This window comes from Egretta garzetta, unplaced genomic scaffold (genome assembly GCF_000687185.1).
Source record: "Egretta garzetta isolate BGI_Z169 unplaced genomic scaffold, ASM68718v1 scaffold12, whole genome shotgun sequence".
NCBI classification, from domain to species: Eukaryota; Metazoa; Chordata; class Aves; order Pelecaniformes; family Ardeidae; genus Egretta; species Egretta garzetta.
Window position 1 is genome coordinate 785712 of NW_009258795.1, and position 25352 is coordinate 811063.

Here is a 25352-nt window from a genome sequence, read left to right on the forward strand (position 1 = left end):
GGGTTTGGGGGTGGGATGGCAGGGGTAGGGGAACGGTTGGGCTGGGGGAGCTTAAAGGGCTTTGCCAACCCAAACGACTCTGTGATTCTAAGACCTTTGGAGATTTGTAAGATGCAGTGGTCCCCATTTTCATTTTAAGTAGTCTGGTATTTTACACGCACGATAAAACAAAGAGCAATTAAGAGGACAAAAAAATGCATTTCAGATTACACCCTACAGCAGCGTTAGTGTTATGGTTACCCATGACGCTGCTGAAGTCTTTAGGAAAAAAATGTGCCTTCCTCCTACTCAAGTGGTCTGAGTTATGTCCATATCGCATCTGGGAGAAGATGTGGTGGGAACAGGAATAGCTGCAGCTCAGGTTGCAGCCCTAGCAAGATCTTGCCAGGGTCCTTCATCAGGCAGAGGAAATAGTTCCCTTGGACTTCCAATGCAAGAAACAAATAGAAAAATGATGGATTTTTTCTGCAGAGCTAAGGAAATATTAACCACACCTTCTGTATAAAAATTATCGTCACAATAGCCACCTAATTCAGCTATTTTTAATCTTTGAGGAAGAACTTTTACTGAAAAGAAAAACATTTAATATTTGTAAAATCTGAATACCAGACAGGGCTTACTTTGAAAATGAATTTTTACTGTATTTATCAGAAATAAATAATTGCATTCTTTATCATTTTCTCTTCTCAGTTCACGGCTAAGATAGTCCTTTAAGCACTGACTGTGAATAGTTCTTCTAAATAAAAAGATGCTTCTCAAAAACTTTAGAAGCTGCTAACAAGGTTCCCTACAACGCGTCTTTTAAGCCATAACATACACTGGGTGTTAAGTTAGGATTTGCGAGGGCAATAAAGCTGATGAAGTTTTGCTTGGGAATAATAGCCAGGCACACTCATCCTGGAGCAACTCACAAGGACTGCAGACCTATGGCCTGTACCTATCCTTTTTCATACATTTTGGGTGATTTAATGGCAGGACTAACTAGAACACACGCGCCAAGGGAGAGAAAAGGTCCTTGAGCGACACTAGCTGGGGGCAGGCTGACCCTGGCTGATGGAAGCATAGCACGGGTGTTTGCTCAGCACGTGTCCGAAGTTGCATTACCTTCAGAGTGAGTTTTATACTTTCAGAACAGTTCTTGGTTTGTCATTCAGGTTTATGCCTCCGCAGTATCAAGATACACCCTCCTTGTTTTGTGACATTGACATTTTCACATATTGTTGCTCACCTTATGCATGTGTGAACAATTGCTGCCTGGATGGGGTGACTAGACAATAACAGGGGAACATTCTTTAGTTTAAAACTCCTACTCAAGATATATATTCCTGAGCTTTCTAGTCCTGTCAGTTATAACTAAGTCATTAAGTTAATCATGTTGAATTCAGAAAAAGGTGCTACCCAAAACCTGTCAAGGTAATTATTCTTCTTTATCCACTGAGGTAGGAGTGCTCTGTGTCAAATAAACATTTTTTAAGTGTTCCACCATAACTTTCTCCTCATCTTCAAGATCTGCACCTTCTTTCATCTCCCACCTGGAAAAAAAAAAAACAAAAAACAAACCAACTTTTTACTAATTTTTAAATGTGCTTTAAACCAGTCTTTAGAATAAGTAAGTCAACACAAAACTCATTACTATCAACTCATTGTACAAAAGACAACCCCCAAAAATCTCGCCCCACACAATCAGCATGGCCGTGAGGCAATTGACACAAATTGTCAAAACTACCACAAAATCTCACTTACATTTATTGTGATAGAACTTTCTGTTTTATATCACACACAATGGCAGAGGTGGAAGCTTTGTAAAAGTAGCAGAGGAGAAGTGGAAGAGCTAACAAGCGTTTTGGAAGTTAAACAGATGATTTCAGCACTCTGTAAGTTTGCAGTGAAAACTCAAACACCATGTGATGTCCAACCCAAATATTTGATGTGAATGGTCATCATTCTCTTGCAGTGGCAATACTATATCACAAAATACCTCATGGCTCTGTTTCTTTAACCGTCAGGTATACCTATCACACCAAGACATAAAGAACATATCAGATTCTTCCCTTTCTCCATGTGAATATCCTAGTTTAGGATAAAAGTCCTAATACCATTAAAACTGAAAAGCTGAAAAAGTAAAAGAATATGAAGATGATTTTTCTTTTCTTTAGTAGTTAATTAAATAGAAAAACTTAAGAGTCACTCAGTATTCCCTTGCAGAAAATCAGGAACATAATTGCAGAAATAGCGCTAATACGTAGTCGGCTAAACTTTGTTATCACTCTAATTATGCCTACATAATGCTCAGTAACGCGGCTCACTGTCTTTTACAAATTTTGTGGATATTTAAGAGTTTGATATCCCTTTAATATTAGTCTCTTTCTGTTCTAAGTAGATAATAAAGTTCAAGCTCCCAGTTCAGACCAGCTGAAGACAAAAGGTAAAGCTTGAACACTGAACACAGAAACCGTATTTTCAAGTATTAAATCCAGTACGTTATAAATGAGCCATAGGATGATCCTGTAGAGTAGGAGACATGTAGAGAAGCAGCAGAACAAAGACTGCTTTTAGGAAACTGATGTCAGGAGCAGTACTTTAATCCTGTCCTTACACTTGTTAGGTCGTCATTCAGACTGCAAAAAACCAGGAGCCATATGCAAGTTTAGATTGGTGAGTAAATCAAATGCAGTACAGAATGGTGGGAAGAGTACATTGCGTTCATCATATTTGCAAAAAGAGGACAATCGTTATTGGCAATAGAGCACGGTGTGCACTTTTTGTAACTGTATTTAAAAGCTTGCTAAAAAACAGAAAAGAACAAGTGCTCTGTAGTACAATCTGATCGTTAAATTACAGTTAGGAAAATATATTCAATGGACATGTATAAATTAGCATATATCCATCTTTACCTTAAAAACTGAGTCTGACAACCCACATTACTGCCTGGAGTGAAGAAGTATCAGAACAAGCGAAACATACTATGAATACAATGATAAACGCTGTATGTCCATGATCAAAGCTTTGCAATAATTAACTACCTATTACTCCACTCATACATGACCACTATCATACTTAGCCTTATCTGAATACTAACATTAGGTACAATTAATTGCTGTTATGTCTGTCTGCTCCATTCCCTGGTTTATGATATGTTTATAACGTCTGGCTACGTTGAGTCCTCAGCACAGTTACTTTTGCAAGCATCCCAGGTGAATGCTGTTAAACGGGGTGGCTGGTTTCCCCTTCTCCTTTTGCTAATGCACCACAGAGCCTCTTCAAAGCTACGAAGAAGTCGCGCAAGCCTTAATTTGAATTTATGGTCCTCGGAGTCATTCTGAAATACCACTTTACCAGCCGAATTGATTCATTTTAATTAATTTGATTTGTTGCGTATTTTTAAGTAGAGGAGCTGTTTGCTTAGAAGGACGATAACTGAGAATGCTAAATGGAATACATTCAAAACAGTCATTGCTGGAGGTGTGACACAGAAATCTAGCGGTCTTGGCTAATGGAAGCTTAACAATAAATCAGCAGATTCCTTTTAAAGATAGTGACTTCATACTTGTCAGCACATTTCATTGAATCTCAAACGATAGTGTTGGTAAAAATCTTCAATGTCATCCAGTTTGGACATTCTTTAGTGTTCACTTTATAACAAGTTATTACTAATACATTACATTATCATTTTATCAAAAAGTAGTCTATTTTTAAAGCATTTAAGCAGGTCCAATGAGGATAAGAATGTCTTCTATGCATTCGCTTAACAGTATCCATGAATTAAAGATCTATGAAATGAGCTTGACAAACACCTGGTCCCTCACCTAATGGAGAAATTTTTCCACACTTATGCGTAAAGTCTGGGGACAATATTGTTTTTTAAAGAACTACTGGACAGTAAGCAAGAAGGCCACAACGTATCTTTGCTGTTCTGCATGGGACGAGAAATGAGGTGTTTGTGTACAAGTGGAAAAGAGAGTCAACATTTACTATTCAAAAATTTGTCCAAAACGGAACATGTTTTTACTAGCATATCTAAAATGTGTGACAATTGTTTTGGCAATAGTAATTGGTACAAGTCCAACTAGCCAGTTCAAGTAACGTGAATGTGAATGAAATTACCATCATGAATTACTTTCAAAATGCGAGCTTCATCAGCTGAACAGCCAACTCGCACACCTCTCTCCAAATTATTAGTACCGTAGCTCTTAGAGAAAATTTCCAAATACATAGCTGGTGTGTATTTTATTTTAGTCTGGATATATCTCGGGACATTAAATAAAATCAGCATTTCAAAGGGGTACTGCAATTATTTGGACCAATCCATCATATCGCCGTTTGCATCTTGCTTAGAGTTCATATAACCATAATAAGAGGAGTCTGAGTGTTCAGAAAGCCCAACTTTCAGGATATATTTCATATTTAAAAGAAAGCATGTGTTTAGAATAAAATGCCATCGCCTTTGTAATCCTTAGGATAGCGTTGAGAGTTTTCAGCCCAATACTACTTGTGTACTTAGAGAATTAAACATTTGAAGTATGTTTTCAAAATATGCTGAAATATCAAATAATATAGGTGATATATTGTGTGCACCTGAAGCGAATTGCCTAAAAACTTGTCTCTGTATGCCATTCCTTTCTGGTTTGCATGTCGGTAATCAAGGGACAAAAAAACCTGCTAGCAGTACATTTTTTCAGGTAGATACAGCAAAACACATCAGCATGGATAAGTACAGGAATCACCAAAGTCTTCTGCTGGCCAGCCTAGACCTTAGATCATGAGGTCAAAGAAGATAGCTAGCAGTGGGAGGGCTTCTGTTTCTCCTCACAAATAAGAGGGAAGAGAGGAAGTAGTTTTGACTTGCACACCCACAAGTTAACAAAGTTCAAGGGGAGAAGTATTCAGTGCCCCGGGAAGATCCAGTGATTCCAGCTCAGGTTTCCTTAGCAGTGTATCCGTGTGCTACCCCTGCTTATCATAGGCATCGATAATCCATTTGTATAAACAGGTACACATGCTGGACATTTTAGCAGGGCTGGATTTAATACCTGGTGATACGTTTGCCGCTTTCATTTTCTGTTTCAATACTGCATTTATTTTGTAAATTGTAGATATATTCCTAGGAATGCACTTTAAAAAAAACATAATAGAGACTATGTATTACATTTAGGTTCTCGTTGCAGGTCAAAAGGAAGTATCTGCAGTTGATACCAAAGCAGTAGTATGTTAAATCAGAAATAAACCACGTACAGCAGCATGCATACAGCAATTACCAAAAGTGACACAGATTTTACCTGTAGCAGATTGCCACATTTTAAGAAGTTTCGTTAAGAAGTTCACTTTAATAGATAGATACTCTTTGATTCGTTGATTATTTGTTTATTACAGTTCATTAGTTATAACAAGTGCATAAAGTTAAGAGGGAAAAAATTATGTAAAAAAATCACAAGGAAGAATAAACATGAACAAAACTGAAATAAAATGTAAGACTACTTTTCAACTCAGATGTACTTTGAACTTTGAAAAATCTCTTTATTTCTATTATTTGAGAGACTAACCATGCCCTTGTCGAAAGCTTATATAAAACAGTGTCTAAAAAGTGAAGAGTTTACAGAAAGGGTCGCCCTAATATAATTATAGTGGTATTTTATGTACTGCAAGTAGTGCTTATGTGGTATTTTCATATCTACTGAATTTCTTAATGTCTTGAAAAATTTTACATCACACATAACTCTACGGAACAAAGAAAAAAAAAACCCAAACCAATGACACCATTGTTATTTCCTACAGAAATGTAATCTAATCTAATCTAATCTAATCCAATCTAATCTAATCTAATCTAATCTAATATCTCAGATCCTCTTGTAGGGAAGTGTTGGCAAATGATGAAACATTAACTGTACGGCTGTACATTAGATAGCCGAAAATATGCATTTCCATACTGAATAATAGCTATACTTAATAGTTGCCTTGTATCAAAAAATAGCAATGTACTTGATACTGAGCAAAGAAGATGACATAATTCACATCTAATCTAAATCAGACACAGACAGCGCCATTCAAACACCCTAACATGGGCAAATATTCAGACTCCAAGCACCGCAAGCTCTTAAGCTTATCTATTTTTAATGTTGTGAATTACCACTGGAAAGGTTTACAGACACACTATTTTCAAGAGGAATTTTGATAAAAGCAGTAAGCACAAGTAGAGAAGGTCTTTTTCTGCCAAGTCTTATGTAAGAAGGCAAGAGTGGGAAAAGAACATAAAAAAGGTGCTTAAACTTAAATTCCATTCCCATTTATCTTGATGTGATTTAAGAGCCGTTTCCTGTAATTTACATGAAAATATTTTCCACATATTCACCTTCAGTTTCTTCAATAAACTGTTCTGCTGTAATTTTCAAACCTCTCTGAATGCATTTATTTATAAATAACACTATAAACTGAAGGAGGCAAAAGAAAGCAAGAGTTTGTGCACAGACAACTAATTGATGCAATTCTGTGAAATTGAGATGAAATTCATCCCATTGTTTAAGAGGTGCAGGTTTTCTGCAAGGGACTTAACCCTAACATGCGCTGCCAGCTGTGGCACGTTCTCTTACATCGTCTGCTTGCAGCTGCGGAGCCCTCCCAGTTCAGTTGGTCCTGGGGTCCCTTTCTGTTTAAAGAGTGTTTTCCTTGTGCAAATACTTCCTGTAGCCCTGAGCAGACACGAAACGATTAATTGTATTTTCTCCAAGAGAGGTCCTCACACTTGCCCTTACCCTTGCTCCTTGTAGAATATGGATATAATAAATATTACTGGTGGCCTGAGGAAGATGAGACTGGCCAATTTTGTCAGCTGTTGACAGAGAAAGAGGCAAGTGACAAAGCAGGCGAGGAGCGGAGGCAAGCGTTTTGGTGTTTTGTGCCTTTTGCAACCTCCATGCTAGTTACAGGCCATCATCACACATCCTATCCTCATACCCATGCAGGACCTTTACTGAATTCAAACACCTTTGGTTGAAACAACCATCATCCCTTTGTACTGGATTATACTGGCATATTTATACCTGAAGTGGAAAATATGTGGAGTTTGGTATTTTTACATAGTTCTTGAGCTTTCATATCACAAATCAGTACATTTAAATTTAAATTTACATATAGATGTTTATTTTAAGCCAAAATAAACTTACACATTTAAAAGTATTAGAATACTGCCAATAAAGTCATTAGTATTCTCCACACTGAGCTGCAATGGGTAGAGAAATCATGCAGTTAAATAAAATATAATATCTTGCTACCAGCTCATGGAGCATTTTAATGACTCACCTTTTTGCTTCCTGAAGTTCATGAGAGACATAGCTATGGATTAAGCTCTTGCAGGCAGTGAAACAGTTTTTTTATCAATGTCTAGCATGTTATACTTCACCATGAGACAAGAAATCTTGTTTGCCATTTTTAAGTAATAGAAGAATATACATCTCTGCAAGTTTCACTTCATATATCAGTTGTAAATACACTTTTTGTAACATGAAAAATCATAGACCATGAAATGCATTTTACATCAATGTTAGACAGCCAGCTAAATCCCGTGTTTGTGCATAATCTCAAGTCCTGAAAAATCTTTCAGGTTCTGTGTGGGGCAATGTTTTGTTTTTCTAATGGTAGTATTAAATTAAAAGGAAAGTCTCTTGTAGTTTAATCAGATTCCATTTGGTTAAAATAATTTATTTAAGACCGTGACTGACATTTTAACTCCTTAAATACTGTTTAAAAAAAAAAAAAGTCTGCTTTGTTTCAGCCACTTGTGTAGTAATCTCAGATTTTTTTTTAATTTCTCTTTAATCCATCTACTAAACACATACACCCCTGAAGGACATAAAGAAAAGAGGGGGGCAGACAGCCATCAGATAATTACTGTACTATTGAACAAGACCCAGGGGAACAACGTGATGCATGTAAAGGTTCTGGTAGCGATATTCACCCTGAACTCACACCAACTGGGACAACATCTTTATGCCTACCTAATGCAAAACAGTTCTCTTGTCTTCTTAATCCAAAATAAACAAGATCTCCCTGTAGTGGAAGGTTATATTGCTTTCAGTGTCCTCCATCATACTCAGAAATAAATCAAACCTGAACATTTCAATACAATTTTGCCGAATTCCTCTCTCTTACATATACACAAACACCATGAAAAATGCCCTTCCAGATTTTTCCTAGACAATAATGTAATGTATTTCCTAAAGAATATAGAGGAAGACAGCATGAAAATTATTATTTATGTTTTTAATTATCTAGATACCACAACAGTAGGAGTGAGGGGAAAAAAATGAAAGGAAGACACAGCTATAAGGGATCAACAGAGTCATGCTCCTACTTCCAAAGAGCAAACCAAAAGAGGTGATGGTATTTCGATGTACTGAAGAAATGAGTACATGGGAAACATTTTAGAAAGTGTGTCATGAGAAGAGAAGAGAATAGAGCTCTGACTCACAGGTTAACCTGTCCCAGCTATGAAGTTAAGACATTAGAAGGATATTTAAGAAGTTTTGAACCGAAATAGAAACTTCACAAGTGTTGAAATAAAATGATGAAAGACCCTTTTTCCAGGGCAAGAACACAGCTATGAAGGATGTTGTCAAGGGCAGCAGAAGGCACACAGAAAAACTTTAGAAGCTTTCCAGCTGCAGTAAGAAAGGCGAGGAGGTATTTACGCAGCCTCCCTGTTATTGCTGTTTGCTACCCCACATCTTTGAAAAACGGTGAATCAAGCCTCACAGACACCAAGCCATGAGCTGCGTACAGTGGGACTGTACTGCAGCAGGATGAAGCTTTCTCTTATGTCTTTTTTAATGTAACCTTTTTCGTTCATAATCCTAACACAGTAAAAAACTGGAAAGATCTATATCCTCAACAGTTCCTTTGGTTCTTTTAAAAAAATCATGAAGTAAAATTCTTATTTTTCAGTGCATTCTTACAACCCTTTCTTAACGGTGTAGCTTTAAATAATGGACATTTGAGAGAATAAGGGTCATACTGACCCAGCTTTGCTGAAGCTGTCACCATCTCTTGTTCTGAAGATAGCCCAGTTTGTTAGGTTTCTGCGGCAGCAGGATGTCTCTTTAATTCTATTTTCAGTTTTCTGAGATTTCTTGTGTTATACACAACCCGTAAACTGCTCTCCAGGTCCAACACCATGTACATCGCAATAATGTTGATGTCATAGTTAGGTGTCAAAAAAGAGAAAGATGGCCTTAGTAAAGGTTTGCTGAATGTTTCCAACTTGAGTGAGAAAAGGTATATATGTGTATGCATATATGTATATGTATGACACTTCTAATTAACTAATGGTAACAATACAGACTGAGAGAGAAAAGGGAATGTACTAAACAATTAACAGAAGACTAATTATATGATTCTGAGAGCGACGTGCTCTCAGTAGATGAACACTAGAATGAAATGAAACTAGAGGTTTCGGACACCTAGGTATTTACTCCCAAGAGCAACTTGGGATTTGAGTTTGCATCACAAATCACAAATTTCTAACAGTTTTCTCCCACATGGATCTAATCCATTAACATTCCTCTTGGACTCAGGCATCTGAATTCCCATAAGGTTTCTTGTGTCCCGGACGACTTCACTGTCGGTCATGAAGTAGGTGTCTTCTTAAGTAGGGACTCGTTATTGCATCTAAGTGGATTCTGGGGTGAATTACATGCTGGAATGCATAAAGAATAAAAGGCCTATAGAAATGTCCATGTATCATCAGGATCCCAGAACTCTGATGCTTTTGCAAGATGAAGTGAATGCTGGCACATTCCCTGAGTTGGCAGGTTTAGGGAAGGTTCCTGCTACTGTCTCCTTTGCATTTTAATAAATATGGGTCTTTATCCTAATTGGTGAAAAATTTTGGCTGAAAGATCTTGAATAACAGGGCAGATTTTAAATGACCTGTTCGTTGTCAAGTAATTTTAATTAAGGTGAGCCTCATAAGTTTAAATCCAATGTTAAAGCATTTGGTTTCAGTATTTTATAAGTAAATTATATACGTTTTTATTCCAAATAGTATTTCAATACAGCATGGGGTTTTTTTATGCCACTTTTTTTTTTTAATCCAAAGCATTTTGATTTTTTGCTGCTGCTTTTTAAGTAAGCGAAACAAAAAAAAAAACTTCAAACCTAGTAGCAATAATTTACACAGCTTCAGCTTGCCGGACTTGTGCCTTACTCAGATTTGGACCAACCCACATTCTCTCTTCGTCTAACTGCTTAGAATCCCAAGCAAATTTTATTCACAAAGGATAATTTTGTATAATGACATCCACAGAAATAATCATGCTAAGATCACACGTGCTTATTGCCTACAGATTGCATCCTGTCCCCATTCTTTTATTTCTTCTTCAGACCTCCCCAAAACCTCTAGTGTATGCATGAAGTTGCTTATCTGACTCCCTGAATTAAGAACACTGTATGCTTGATTGTACAAATGCATATAATATTTCAAATACATATGCATATAGCACACCTATGTATGTGTAGACATACATGTATATACACATATACTCATGCAAGTAACAGAGTAATAATGCAGGCATTCAAGAGGGTAGATTTTATGGAAGAATGGGATCAATAACACTATGTTTCAGCTAAGTGCTTGGAGGTGGATATTCAAAGGATTTAATATTTTCAATAATTTAAAATAATTTGGTAATCATCATATGAAATGAACTTAATTATTTTGAGCATGAATATAATTTTTCAAGAAAATCAAGAGGCCCAGATTCACAGAAGGAAGTATCTTATGGTCACGCTGCTGGCAACATTTCCATTCAGTAAGTGTAAGTTTTACCTGCATATGATTATGTGGTAGAGCTTAGGAACCAAAAATGCATCGACTAAAAATAACCTGCTCTTCAGATCATGCACTACGTGTTCCCTCTCTTCACCCCTCCCCTTTTTATTTCAATTTACACGGGCTTTCCATAATGAATGTTGAAAACCCAGTGTAAATACTTTAAAGGATTAAGCTTTCAAATGTGGTTACTGTGGCATATGTATGTTCAGTAAATACAAACACAAGATATATCTGCTGAGAAATTATATTTGATAATTTGACAGCTTTGTGGCTTAGGAATATAAAAAATTCATATTTTGTCAACAAGAAACTTCCTCCATTTGTTAAGAAGGGGCTACTATGATGGCACAGAAAGACGAATATTTTGAAAACACAGATTATTATGGGAGTAATATAATCCCCTACTTTTCTTAATGCATTGAATTTTTTAAAAAATTAATTTTGTTTCTTTTAGAAGAATTCCACACAGTTCATAACTTGCAGAAAAAATGCGCAATCTAAGCAGAATATTTAGGGGAGCCAGGAAGCTGACTTTTATTTGTACCAAAAGGTTTTTTTCAGATTTGAGCAAATAATGGGCTGCTGAAAAGTCTTATGTCCTTTCATGTTCATACCAAAGAGAAAACTCACTCCTGCCTGGCCTGTGGCCAGAATCCCCCAGTCGCCTGTGAGGGCCAGGCATGCCCCATCCTGGGGTATTGTAGGCACCTAAGGTTGATGCTCACCTACAGCAGGGCCACCTGGAGCAGGTTGCTCAGGGCCATGTCCCTTTGGAGTACCTCCAAGGACAGAGGTCCTGTTTCTTCTTCAGGCAACCTGGTCCAGAGTTTGACCACCCTTGGAGTAAAAAAAGGGTTTTTTTTCTTATGTTTAGACAGAATTTCCTGCATCCCTGTTGCACCCATTGCCTCTGGTCCTGCCCCTTGGCACCACTGAGAAGAGACCATCATCCTTACTCCCTCCATCAAGTGTCCATACCCATGGATAAGGTCCCTTTGAGCCTTCTCTTCCCCAGGCCAAGCAGTCCCAGCTCGCTCAGCCTCTCCTCATTTCATCGTATTTCACCGTACCATGTGGAGCTACCCCAGATGGCACACAAACACCATGTCTCCTTCACACCTATAGAAATCCTAGCAGGCAGCCTTACCAAAGGAAACATTAGGCCCGTCATTAGCGCTGTCCCATATGGCACAGTTGTCCCTCCTCGTGCACGCTGCAGCTGCATCTAGCTCTGACTACTACGCATTTGTGTAACTAAAGATGGCATCATAGGATATTTCTACGTGGCGTGACAGAGTGTTGTAGATAAATGCCAGCGACAGCACGGAGCGAGCTGCTAACCCCGTTCTGCAAACAGCGTGGTTACGTTCGTGTGGTACTGGCTCAAGTGAGGGAGGCCATACTTGCACTGATGAGGGCAGGCTTTAAATTGCTCAGATGACCTTAATTTTGAAATTTTACGCATTCTAAACCTTCAGCTTGCAATTTGAATAATCTTTGAAGATAGTACAATTATACGCTATCTTAAAAGCGTAGAGTGCCTTATGGAAAAAGCTGACAGCAGTCCAACACAGAATATCACAAGATGGTACATAAGCAAAACCACATTACAGGGAATATAATCCCAATACCATAGACAAGAAAAAAAAAAATTGTCTTTTCTTGGTATTAAAAGGACACCTACATATGTTTCAATATAATCCAGCTGCCACCGGAATGTACCTATCTCATTCCCAGCAGGCGTATTTCCTGGCATGACTATATGCTTTTCAGTAGGGCTCCCTGGGAAGGGGTGGCAGATGAGGGAAGTGTCCCAGGCTTGGTGACGTGGGAGGTGGAGTTGCCTGCATGTCCTGGCCTCCTGCCCAGCTCACAGCTTGGGTAGGGGAAAATGCCATCGTCAGACAGCAGTGGTCATGGTTCTTCTGCCATGTCTCAAGTGCTCCTACGAATGAACGAAAGCTCCTCCAAGTTCCCAAGGCTTTTGATGAGCCTGTAGGGGCACACAACCAATTCATGGGAGTCACTTGTACCCTGAGAAAAGGAACGACATTGCCTTTACATTACTTTATCCATGCAAACTTGTCCCCATGTAGAGGAATCAAAGTGATTATAACTTTAGTAATAGCTGAAATGCTGAAGTAAACCAGCCAAAGTCAGACATCTGTACTGCACATCAGTACTTCATTTCCCTGACTGACACTCACAGGGTAAATGTGGTCCCTCCAATAAAGAACCGCATGGGAGTAGTGCCTGTATGTCTCTTCCTATAGAAAATAGATGCCTAGTGTAATAAAATCTACATTCATTTTTTTCAGCTCTGAAGTACATTTTTGAAAGGCAACTGTATGTAAACCCTGCACTGAACAGCATGACCAGTAATGGCTAATATGGAGCCGGGATGAATTCTTTAATGGTTGAGACCGGGAAAGGATATGCCAAAAATAAAACAAAATATGAGATGGGAAGACCAGGATAAATTGGCTGGTTTCCATTGTTAGATACAAAAAAATTGAATTCAACAAGCCCGGAAGCCTAGGAGCTGCTTCTTATTTTATTTTCAAAACTTAGTAACCGGTTGTATAATCCTGCCTCGCTGTCCCTGAGGATTACCAGGGCCAGACTGAAAATGCAACAACCAATTGATGCAGAGATACCATCTCAAAGAAGAATAAAATAATCTGTAGATAAAAATCTACATAGCCTAACAAATCAATTTCAGGCTAGCAAACAGGTGAATAAACAAATACAGAGGAGGGGATGAAGATGCATGAACAGGATCTCTGTTCACAGCATGCTTCATTGTTAGTCACTTAGGTTTTTCACTGCTGTATTGCAACCGGTTTCGGAAAGGTTCATGCAAAATAAATAAATAAAGGATGTATTTGTTTATGTTTGGAACTGCAAAACTAGTAATTTTCCCCAGTTCACTCCATGCAAGAAAATATTGCCTGTATCAGTGTAACTAATATTTACATCCAGAAATGAGAAAGCTACAAATGCTAAGAAGAGAAAGGTAAGTGAAAAGAGGACTGAAAATATTGGAAATCAGTCATGCAGACCAACACCTTGCAACCAAGGTAAGGGAGCGAGCTGGAAGAAACTCCCCAATAGCTCTCCTGAATAAATTGGCAATGAGCTTTGCTTTCTCTGTTTAGCTCAGGCCCACTTCTTAAACTGGTGTTAACTGGAAAAAGATTAATAAACAAAGGCAAATTTCAGCTGGTTTTGACCCATTAAAAGACCGGTGACTCTACAGAACAGTGTGCTAAGCTCTGCTATGTAAAACTGATCTTAAGGAAAGCATCTACAAAAGGTTAACTTCATAAGGCTGGGTATTAAATACACTTTAAAATCATGTTGATTAATTAATTTACTCAACATGCATACACGTGGAAATCTTTTAACTGTAAATAGTGTTTACTATATTTCAAGATACATATTTAGAGTAGTTGCTACGTAGGGTGTTGGTTAAACAGAAATGCTACATGATGAAATGTCTTAATATACTTCATATTTACTGTAGTTTTTTTCCAGTCATCCATTCTTTGGAAAGCTAAATACTACTGTGCAAATATTGTTTTAAAGATTGTGAGGCTCTAGTTTTCAAAGTCCTCCAGTAGAATAATTTAAACTGTAATATTTGCTTTCCTAATGCAAGCAGTGATTGAGGAATTTTCCTCTACTTAATATAAATACTAGAGGAATTGGCGTGTTACATTATTTTTCATTAATCTGTTAGTATTGTAATAGTCAAAACCTTGTGGTGCAAAAAGAAAAAAAAACAAACATGAATATAGTATGATAAACTTAAATCATCTGAGCACAATGTATCTAACATCAATTTAGTGTGTGCTCCAGTGAAGATTTAATTAATGGCCTAACAGGTTAGTGAATTAACATTGGGCAAATTACTTGACAAACTTTCTGCTGGCATTGTTTTGTAGGGGATATAAGCTAAGGATGGCATTATTCAACAGATAAAGCAAAAAGGCAGTTTTACAGCTTGTTGTGTAAGATATGTATGATGTCAGGAGCGGAAGTCACAAAGCAGGGAGGCGGTGGATGAAGAAAAAAGACATGCAAGAAAACAGTAACACCACGCAAATACTTGGTTGAGACATGTAGATGCAATTGAACTGCACAGGTTTGTTGCTGCTATCATCTAAATGATATTTATTCCCACTGATTGTTGGAACTGGGAACTCACTTGGGACTACGTGCATGTATCTGCAACCAGGAAACTCATGAAGACATATGTTCACAACTTCTACTGACGCAGAAAACACCAATTTGGTGAACACTTTTCCATGGATGTATACCCGCTTTTACATCGTTTTCAAAAGGGAAACACATTTCAAAGCTAGAAATAAAGAAAATACCTTCAGACGGTTTAACAGGCTGGCCTTCGCTAGCCAGGACCAAGGCTCACGTCCCTGCTCTGCTGTCTTGATCAGGGATGTGGGGAGAATGAGGGAAGACATGCAGCGCTCTATCGGGCTGCAATACAGCGATTCAGCGAGGATTTTATTAATTCCTTAACATAATGACTCACAGGAGACATGAGAGAGTGACAGAGGAAGGGTCTCCCATGTACCGGTGAAATCCCCACCTGCCAGGCTCCCGGCTTTGTGTCTCTGCGGGATGAACTTTAAAAGGTTTGGATTTCATCTTGATGAGGGATGGGAACATTTTCTAAACCTCAGAAATCTTCTCATGACAGGAATATAATTTCTTCTCCTTTATCCACCAAGTATACTGAAATCCAGCTGATAAAATCTATGTATCATCCAGATATCGCATATGAAGATTTGGAAGATGCCCAAAAAAGCAGATACAGGTGGAACCTACAGTAAATGGCAAAATGCCTATCAATTGATGCTGTTTTCAGCATTTGCAACAGGAATCTGTAGCCTATTAAATTCCCTGCAGCTGCTTACACGTTTCAGAGAACGTGATGCTAAACAACAGCATTTGATCAACCCTGATTAGGATAGATCCAAGGTAGCAAAGAGTTAAAAACTGCAATAATTCATTGCCATGTTTGAACTCCTGGTAATGCACTTTTTATTTTTAAAAATCATAAATCAGCACAAAGTTCAGTGCTTTCAGAAAAAGAATAATTCCTGCATAAGGAGCTGCCAAAGAAATAAAGAAATGATGGATATTACAATAAATGAGACCATGAAGCCAAAGTTAGTGCAATGTTTCCCTCTTTTTTTGAAATTCTAATTCTCTCTCTCTATTTCTGCCCAAGGCAAACAGCATTCTTACTACGTATTTGTGGAGCATCATGTGAACTTTATTCTAGGATAAAATATTAGAAGAATAAATTGTTATAAATGTATTGAAATGGCTTTAATTATTCAGTATTTTTAATAAGAATGATAGATTTAGGAAAGTACAAAGAGCCTTAGGATCATAAAACCTGCAGCATCTGCTGCAGTTGGCACTTGCAATGTCTATTTCATCCTAAGCAGCAGTTTCTCTACTTCTGAAGTATCTGAAGCAGTCACAGATATGGCTGAAGCCATGAAGACCGAAGTGGGCACCACGTAACAGTATGCTTTTTCTGTCTACTTAGAAGATTTTTAGTGACTGGGTCACTTTGGAGGAAGAGATGAAGTGCTTGTAATGGCTACATTAAGGTTTTTATGAGCATAAGAACCTTCGAGAGGTCAAGCACAAAATGACTACAGGCCAGGCTCATTTTTATCCTACGCTCATACAAATTGTAGTTGAATAAATGCCACACCTACTTATACTTCTACCTTACATAGTCACTCACCACCCACCTTTTAACGTCCCTATTCTGCTTCTTGGATGCAGAGTCAAAAAGACTCTGACCTCTCTCTTACAAAAGATTAATAATAAGAAAAAAAGGTATTTGTGTAGAATTTCATTCTCTGCCTTGAAATCTCATTTCACTGTAAAGCTGCACACCCTGAAATGCACATAGAAGATTTATCTGAAGACCAGGGGACGTGGGTATCATGGAAGAGATTAAAACTGGGCAAGTGCCTGTAGAAACAATATGACAGAGTCCTTAAAATGTCTTTTAATAGTTACATAAAATTGACAGCATGCCAAAAGAGAAAAGGTAAGGTTTAAGTATATTGCATGGTGTAAGTTTTTCCCATGTTCGTGCCAACCACAAATATGCTCCTCTCCACCTCAAATCCATGACTATTGCTGTAAATTCTGTGACTTGGACTGGCAGCTGCGAGAAACCGAAATGGAAGTGACAGCATCAGTAACATTGCAAAATGAGAAGAAGGAAAGAGGCAGAAACACGGAAATAGACACACTTAAGCAGTTCCCTTTCCTTCTCTTCAGCTGCTAGATTTGCAAGCAGAGCTGTCCTGAAAAATTTATAAACTAGGAAAAAGGTGCAACTACTCCCTGCACGATATAGCACCAGCGGTGAAAGGTAAGGGGATTTCCTTGTGGAATCCATTCAACAGACAGACCTCCCAAGGCTGGGTTATTACGCCTGATAAGTAAGTGCTTAAGTAAGTAATTTAAATATTTTTAAAGTTGGACACTGGCTTAAAGGTCAGCGTAATATCTGAAGATAAAGTAAAAGGTTAATAAACAAAAAAAATCACAATCAGGTAAGTCTTAAAACAGAAATTTCAAAGAGTATTTATCTTGGAGGAATACATTAAATAATGGAAAGATAAGTAAATGGAAAAAGTAAATTATACAATTATTTCAAGGATGAAAATATTTCTAAGACTGAAAGCATTTTACAACCTCATGGAACTAGCTGAAACCACAAAAAAAGAAGGCATGAAGATAAAAAGCACAAGACCTAGATACATAGGAAGTGGAATGAAACAAAACCAGAAAAAGAGTGAAGGAGCACCCAGAAAAGTTTACTGTTAATACTGTTAATACTGTTTAAAAGCTTGTTTTCAGAGAAACCACTTTGTTAAAACATATGAAAGGAAATAAAGGAAGAAGTTATCAGATTCTGATATTACAATCTTAAAGATGTTCACAGAAGCTTTATATCAGTGGTATAAATCAGCATTGATTTATTTGTGTAAGCCAGAAAAAAATTATATGATGGTTCTGGATTAGTATTCTCAATATCCAAAAATGTTACTGCGGATCATAAAATTGTTAAGCATGTAAAGATCAGCGTTCACTAGACACACATGCCAACTGTAGAAATAACAGATCATAGACTACAATTTGATTTAAACTCATAACATTTTTTCACAAAAAGAATATTATTTAAGCATATTAATTTAGGTCCAAGGAGCCACAGTTAAATGGGGTCATGTAAAAATTATATTAAAGATTGCAAGTATGCTTCAACATAAAAAAAAACACAAAAGAAAAAGTTGTAGTAAGACATCCAGAACTGTATTTGTTAGTACTAAATTGCACAGCAGCGCACAGCAAAATGGAATTCGTACCTGCTGGAAAGGGGTGTAGAAATCTGAGAACGAGACTACTCGACTACGTAATAAATTATGTTCGAAATAAAAAGTTTAAATACTTATAAGAAAAGTCCAATAGACTTATGCTATGACAAAAATTAAAAGATCTTAAGCCTTCCCATGTGACAGTAGACGTATGAGATACGAAGATGACAGTACATGTGTGATATTATATAAATACCCACTCGCAAAGTATGAGCGCAAGTGAAGTTTCCCCTTAAAAGATGGATACCGAACGAACAACCGCCAGTTAATAGAACAGGATGCATTTTCATGTTCTTTTTCAAAAGGAGGAGGAAGATTTCCGAGCCTAGCATTGCTGACACAAAACAGAGTTTGCATTAACTGCTGGCTAGCGCTGTGAGATGGAAACCCACACGCAGATCCCTACAAAGCTGGGGACTATCACCTCAATTTGCTCGGTGCGGGCAAATATTTCAAGCAACTATCATTACAGGTTTACCATTCTTTCATAGTCTTTCCTGGGTAAGACACCAAAGCTGATCAGGCATGGCTACCTCATGACCAGCGATCTACAAGCCAGAGGAGGTCAAATCAGGGAAGGTGAATTGCTGATGCATGTTACATTAAAGTATTTTTTCCCTGAAGTATGCATTCGGTAAGTAAATATAAAGATGAGGGGAGCGTGGGGAAATGCGACCCTTCTCTAGCACTCCAGCAGAAAAGATTTGACTGATTCGCAGAGAGGTATTCCAGTCCTGACAAACAATACGTAAAATTCTTGCTCGACGCTTTCTTTGAGGCTGGTTGCGCTAATACTAGCTTATCTATTCTGTATTAAAGACTCTACTTACTACGACCTCAGTTTCTGTTAATAAAGATATATCCAAACGCACACACAAAAGCAACGTCACCACAATTTATTAGATATGCAGGAGCTAATGCATACTGTTTCTGAACAATGAATTGTAAGGCTCAGCATGTGACAGTGGTCTTCATGCAGGTTGTGCGATAAAGTACACGATGCATTAAAAAGCCCATTTTTTCCCCTTTTAACTGCTAGTTCTATAGCCTCCTTATTTTCCTAAATTTGCTGAGCCTCTCTCTTTCTTTACGTTGTGGTAGCGAAGCAGATTGCTGATAGCACAATACCCAGTGCAACATGTCTTCTGCAGCAAATTTGCAGGTAATTTCCTCAAACACAAAAGAGACAATGCATATAGGATAGAGCTAGTCTGTAATTTACTTCTGGATAACAAATTATCAATTTAGTCACTTCTCTAACAAAACCAAAATAATTTTCCTCTCTTAGATTGATTTTTTAACTGTGCTATTAAAGTATTATCCAATACTACTAGTATCATGCATATTTAATTTTATTTCAGAGATAAAACATTTTGTGGAAAGAAGAGGAGGATAAACTGACACAAAATGAAACAATTCTTCATGTTAAAAATAACCGGCATGAAAACACAGTTGCGAGGAAGGTAAATTATAAAGTATGCATTTATCCAATCATTTTAAATACCATAATTACACTGACTGCTCATCAAAAGACTTTTAAGACTCATTAAAATTATAAAACATTTCTAATTAAATCCATATTTAAATGAAGTTTCTATAACGGATCTACATGGTACTTTAAATCAAACAAAAAAGTTCTGGTGAAAAATCCAATTAGTTGAAGTTTTTGTAAGAATTACAGCTTAATGATGGGGGCACAGCAGTTGCCTTTTAGTTAACATTGATGATTACTGCATTATATCCATCTTTAGCCCAAACTTGTCCATAAAATAATCAGCCTTCATGAAATTTCATGTGCCAAATATTATAATAATACACAATAAATTTTTTTCTGCAAACAGTAACTGTCCAATTTAACAACTGACGCAAGTGGCTTTTAGGCTTAATATTACCCTATATCTGATTTGATTGATGCTATTAGAAGGGGAAGAGGACCTGTGTTCTTACTAGTCAAAACCAGTCTGAGGCACAAGCATCCACTCATAAGCACTCTTAGCCACTACATTTTACCAGTTTCAGACATGGGTGCCTGTTTGCCAGCCAAGGCACTGGGGAACTGGGCTTTTGTCCAGTGCATTGGGATGGTCCATCAATACTCATGTAGGCACTGCCCCAAAGTACCCTTCTTTCATGTCACAAACAGCCTTCAGTCTTCGAGGTTTTACATTGGGCTCCCTCTTCTGATCTCAAACAGCTTTGCCATTTCTCAGTTTTATCAACAGGATGGCTCTTTCTCAATCTTACTGATACCATTGATCCTTTTATTCTTCCTACAGATGGCACACTGGTGTGAGATTAATTGTTTGCTAAAGCTCTTTATTGTCTTATTCAACATAAGGATTTGTCTTATTCCTCAACAGACTGGGCCAGTGGACTTTCACAAGACCCTGGCCTTCAGCCAGGTTCCATAGGTTAAGAACAGCTCAATACCATAAACAACATTCTCCATCAGAGTCTGAACACGCTCATTGCTATTCACCATCAAAGCTGGAAGGGACCTCTAGAGGTCATCTCATCCAACCCCCCCGCTCAACACAGGTGTAACTAGATCAGGTTGCTCAGGTCCATGGCCGGTGGAGTCTTGAGCCCCTCCAAGGACGGAGAGCCTGCAGTGTCTTTGGGCAACCTGCTCCAGTGTTTGGCCACCCTCAAATCCAATATAAATATGTGTAACTATCCCTACCTATTTACAACCTTTTTTGAACTGCACATAAGGATTTCTTAACTACTTTTTTTTTTTAATTGTAGATCCAGTTCTAGTGAGCTGGACAATATGCAGCTGTGGAGGAATTTTCTATGAGTAAAAAAAGAGAGACATGGCAAAATTTGGCTTTTTCACTATATATTCAAGATGAACATCAGCAATTCAAGCTGTAGCTTTGTTTAAGGATGCAGAAATCCAGTGTAGAAGCCCTCACTGGCATTTGGTGATACTCAGGAGTATGAAGGCTCCCTCCTGAGATCAGATGAAACAAGGGAAACCTCAGGGAGTAAAGTGTAAACCAGGAGAAGCTTCCTTGCTACCTCTCCCTGTGGAAACATCGCCTGCAAAAGAGGTGAGGACATCCTTTTGCTAAAAGAGGAACCTATTCAAAAGAGGTTGAAATCCATAGAGCTCCAGAGGCACAGGAGGAAGGCATGTGGATAAGCTGGCAAAAGCAGCATGTCAAGCTAACATGAAAAAGGAAGAAGGTTTGTACATAGGTAAGGGCAAAGCTACGCTGATCTAGGAAAATGGGAAGAAAAAACATGTATCTCTAAAGACATCAGAAGAAGGGGATCCAGTCAAGGGACTTAAAACTCCTTCCTGATAAGAACGTTGGCAATGTAGCTCTTCAGCTTTCAGTATGAGATTTCCAGTGGCACAAAAACCTGAGACAGCTAAATTTTCTATATATCCTTCTCAAAACAGTCACATAGAGAAATGTATCCCTATTTAACAGTCTGCAAAAACAAGGCACACAAAGATTAGAGTGGCCCAGAATTAACAGTCTTCTAAAATGTGCACTCTGGTTTTCACTGAAGAAGTAAAGGAAGGAAATAATCTTTCAGCTCCAGTTTTTTCCATGTGGTCTACTTATAATATTGGCTGCAAATTATTTCCTTAGAAATAATGAGACATTGGATTCATAAGGATCCGTCTGGGCAGTTTTACTCTGTTACGACAGTGGTGACTAAAGAGGTGTTTCCTCTGGCTTCCCCATCCCTCCTGGTCATGGTGCCAGGCGAGCTTCTCAAAAGCTGGACTGCACTTCAGCTGGGGGGAAGCTGGTGTGGCAGAGATTCATATCCAGAACTCAATTTCAAAAGAAGGATTTTTAATAAGGAATCTCAGCACATGGATATTGTGAGAAGTCAAAAGTGTTCTCCAGCTTTCCTGGCTCTTAACACCTGTATTACAGCAGCAAGAGCTCTACCCCACCCAAGTGAAAGGAAGGACACCACCTAGCAGATCTCATTAAATGGTCATGTTTACCAGATTCTCACAATTGAGACAAAAATAAGGTAGCATACAAAGTAAATTGTAGCTTGAATTATTTTGCAGGATTTTCACTCTACATTGTTTGCAGACTATGTGATTGTTGCTCTCATAGGGGATATTTACTTTGTCACCCCCCCCATCCATCCATCCACGTTTGAAATTGCTGCCCTTGATATCCTCCTTTTTCCTTTTCCCATTCTTTCTCACCAGTCTTTTTTCCAGATGGTCAGGGGGCAAACAGGCAACAAGTGAGGCCTGGCTCCCCCTATACACACCTGCTTAGGTGTGTGTTTGCAAACAGAATGGTAAGAATGGTACAGTTTGGCACAAAAAGAACTACAGATCTGAAGAAACAAAAACGAGCTGCAGTTTTAGCAATCAACGCTTGTAATAGAGTACATAAATTCTACTGTACACAGAAATAACAAGACCTTCTTGAACCCTCCCAGTGATTAATTAGAAAGCCTGTCTTACAGATTTTTCTCTCAGGTGTAGTAACCTCGTGGACCTTACCATTAAGAACTAATAAATAAATGCTTGGTTAAGCACAAACTGGTTGATAGGCAGTGAAAAAGAGTGATGATCTTGGTTTTTATGCAAGACAGTTACCCTGTCATGTTACCTTAGAGGACAAAATAATACCAAATAAAAATAAAATTTTCAAGTGCCTGGTATAATGAATTATTTAGAAAAATTCATTACTCTATTTCCAATATAAATGCAACATGCAGGAAGTATAGAGCTGAAGTTGCATGCAGGGTACGGTGTTTTCAGACTATTTTTAGATTAGCTGCACTAAAAATCTGAAATGAAAACAGAGAGGAAATCCACAAAAATTATTAACTAGTTTAAACAAACCACGTGTATTTTATGTCATAATATGTCTGTATTTTGAAAGATAATGTTGTTTTTTTACCTTTAAAGCACTGTATTTTCAGTGTACTTCTAAGGATCACAGTGTGATACAATTACCTTAAAGGAGGAGAGGAGATGGAGATGTCCCTTTAATGGAAGCTTGACAGTATATAAAATACACTGACATAATTAACTCTTCTCACAGATTATCTGGCAACATTAAGTGTTACATATTTGCCTCTGTATTGCACATGTTATGATAATAAACCATCATCACACTTGACTTTTCTTTACACAAATCTCCTGATGTAATGTACAAACAGGAAATTCAAGATTACCTAAAAGACGTAATACCTCCAGTTCCGCCCCTTTTGTTTGGCATTTTCTTAAGTAAGTTACAGATTAAGATGATTAGAAGAGAAGAAAACACAATTCATAGACATTTAGATTCCCAGATGTGTATTTGCTCATTAGACCTTAAACCGTATGACCAGATATGAGAGCCTTAGACTCGTTCTGAATAAATAAAAAAAGTATTGTTTTAATAGATTAAATAGAACAATTTTTCAGAAGCGTGACACAGGAAAACCTTCATTCTGTCATTGACATATCCTGTCACATGCGATCCTTACTTGTATAAACATAAATTATTTTTTGTATGTTTATCAGGGCTTAAAAATCAATTTTTGAGAGCCATCACAGAGATATCCGTGTGAGCAGTAAGAGGCAACTGCCAGAGAAGCAGGCTGTTATCCCCTGTGGGCTGCTCAGCCCCAGCCTCTGGAAGAAGAAGATGCCTGTGGCCAACGGTTCCTGTCTGACCGCTGCTTACGGGTGCGGGAGCTGGGGATACCCGCTTTGGTGGCCACCAGAAAGCGGGTGACGCAGAGGAGTACGGTATTTGCGATAACACTGAGACAACTCCGGCTCATTTACTGATTTCTGAAACGTTTCAGAGATATCAGTGATTTTCTCCTCAGGTAGAAAGCCCAGATTCTCCACTCTTCCAAGTTAATAATGGAGGGCGACACAGGAGGCAAAGAAGGGGGCTACCACCGGAGAATTTGTTCCAGTGCATGCCAGACAGGAGAGATGTCTACTTTACAGTTTTTCTGAAGACAAAAGGAACTCTGCCCCTCTGGTTGTTTCTTCCCTTGTCTCTCCCTCCAGGGCAACGGACAATGTGAGAAGAAAGCGCAAAACCCCACAACATCTGAAGCAATGCTTAGCTGGTCAGGTCAGGATGCCTCCATTCAGAGGATTCGAGGATCGCTGCTTACGAGGATATCTGACTTCAAATACAGACAGCAGAATTTCATAGGAAACAAAAATCATATTAAAAAAAAAGTAGACTAAAGTGTATGCAAAAACCTTAGAGTCAGATCTCAATATTATTTTAATTTTTTTCCTACGGAAATAAAATATAAATACAGTTGATAAAATAAAGGGGGCAGGCTTTTCATATCCTGCAAAATAAAATACATGTCTGTATTCTGAAATGGCATGAGATGTCAGATGCTAAGCACATCAGTGGGCCTTGGCAAAAGCAAATTTAAATAAGATATGAATTGTGTTATGCACTGGTAGGAAGCACATAAATTAATTTGACCTGTCAGCTGAAAGTTGAAGGGGTTGTGCCCAAGCTTAAATAAATCCTCATGCTGCTTTTACTAATTAACATCTGTAAAAGTCTAACCCTACAGAAAGCACCCTTAATATTTCACCTATTTCTTCTTCCAAACTCTTTTCTGTAACTGGAGTTCTGAGATGGAAATTATATGCCTGGATTTCTGATGTGGCTGCATTTTAATCCTTCTCGTGTTCCTTAATTTTGAAATCCACATTTTGACAGCTCACCCCCCCGCCCCTTGATTAATGCCTTGTAGGAACCCCTATACGCCTTGCCTGTAAGTGATCTAATTTTGTGCGGGAATGCCTGGGCTGGTATGTTCAACCGATTCACCACCCAGGTGGCTACATTTGGACTAAATGAGCTGTGAAGAGCCTCATCTAGGGCCATCACCGTCTTTCTTCATGTAGCCCCACAGTATGCAGCCACTGCTCCAAACATGATTTGTCACAACCCATCAATAGAAAATAAATTATTGCCATTCTTGCTTGTCAATGGGCTTGTCTTCACTTCGGCTGGCCTAATGATTGGAAGCTCAAAGGGAACATTTCCAGCCTTTGTGGAGCATGATTATGACTGAGCACACTACTCCCCTATGCATCCTGGCCAGTAAAAACATGTAGGGAA

The 25352-nt window shown here is 38.1% G+C and overlaps 1 protein-coding gene across 1 annotated transcript in view; it reads right to left on the reverse strand.

The window, feature by feature from the left end:
- Positions 1-1417: 1417 nt before the first annotated feature.
- KIAA0825 (KIAA0825 ortholog) overlaps positions 1418-25352 on the reverse strand; it is a 212478-nt gene continuing 188543 nt past the window's right edge. The window contains exon 19 of the mRNA XM_009649603.2: positions 1418-1532. Within this exon, the coding sequence (XP_009647898.2) occupies positions 1418-1532 (115 nt within the window). The remainder of the gene's footprint in view (positions 1533-25352) is intronic.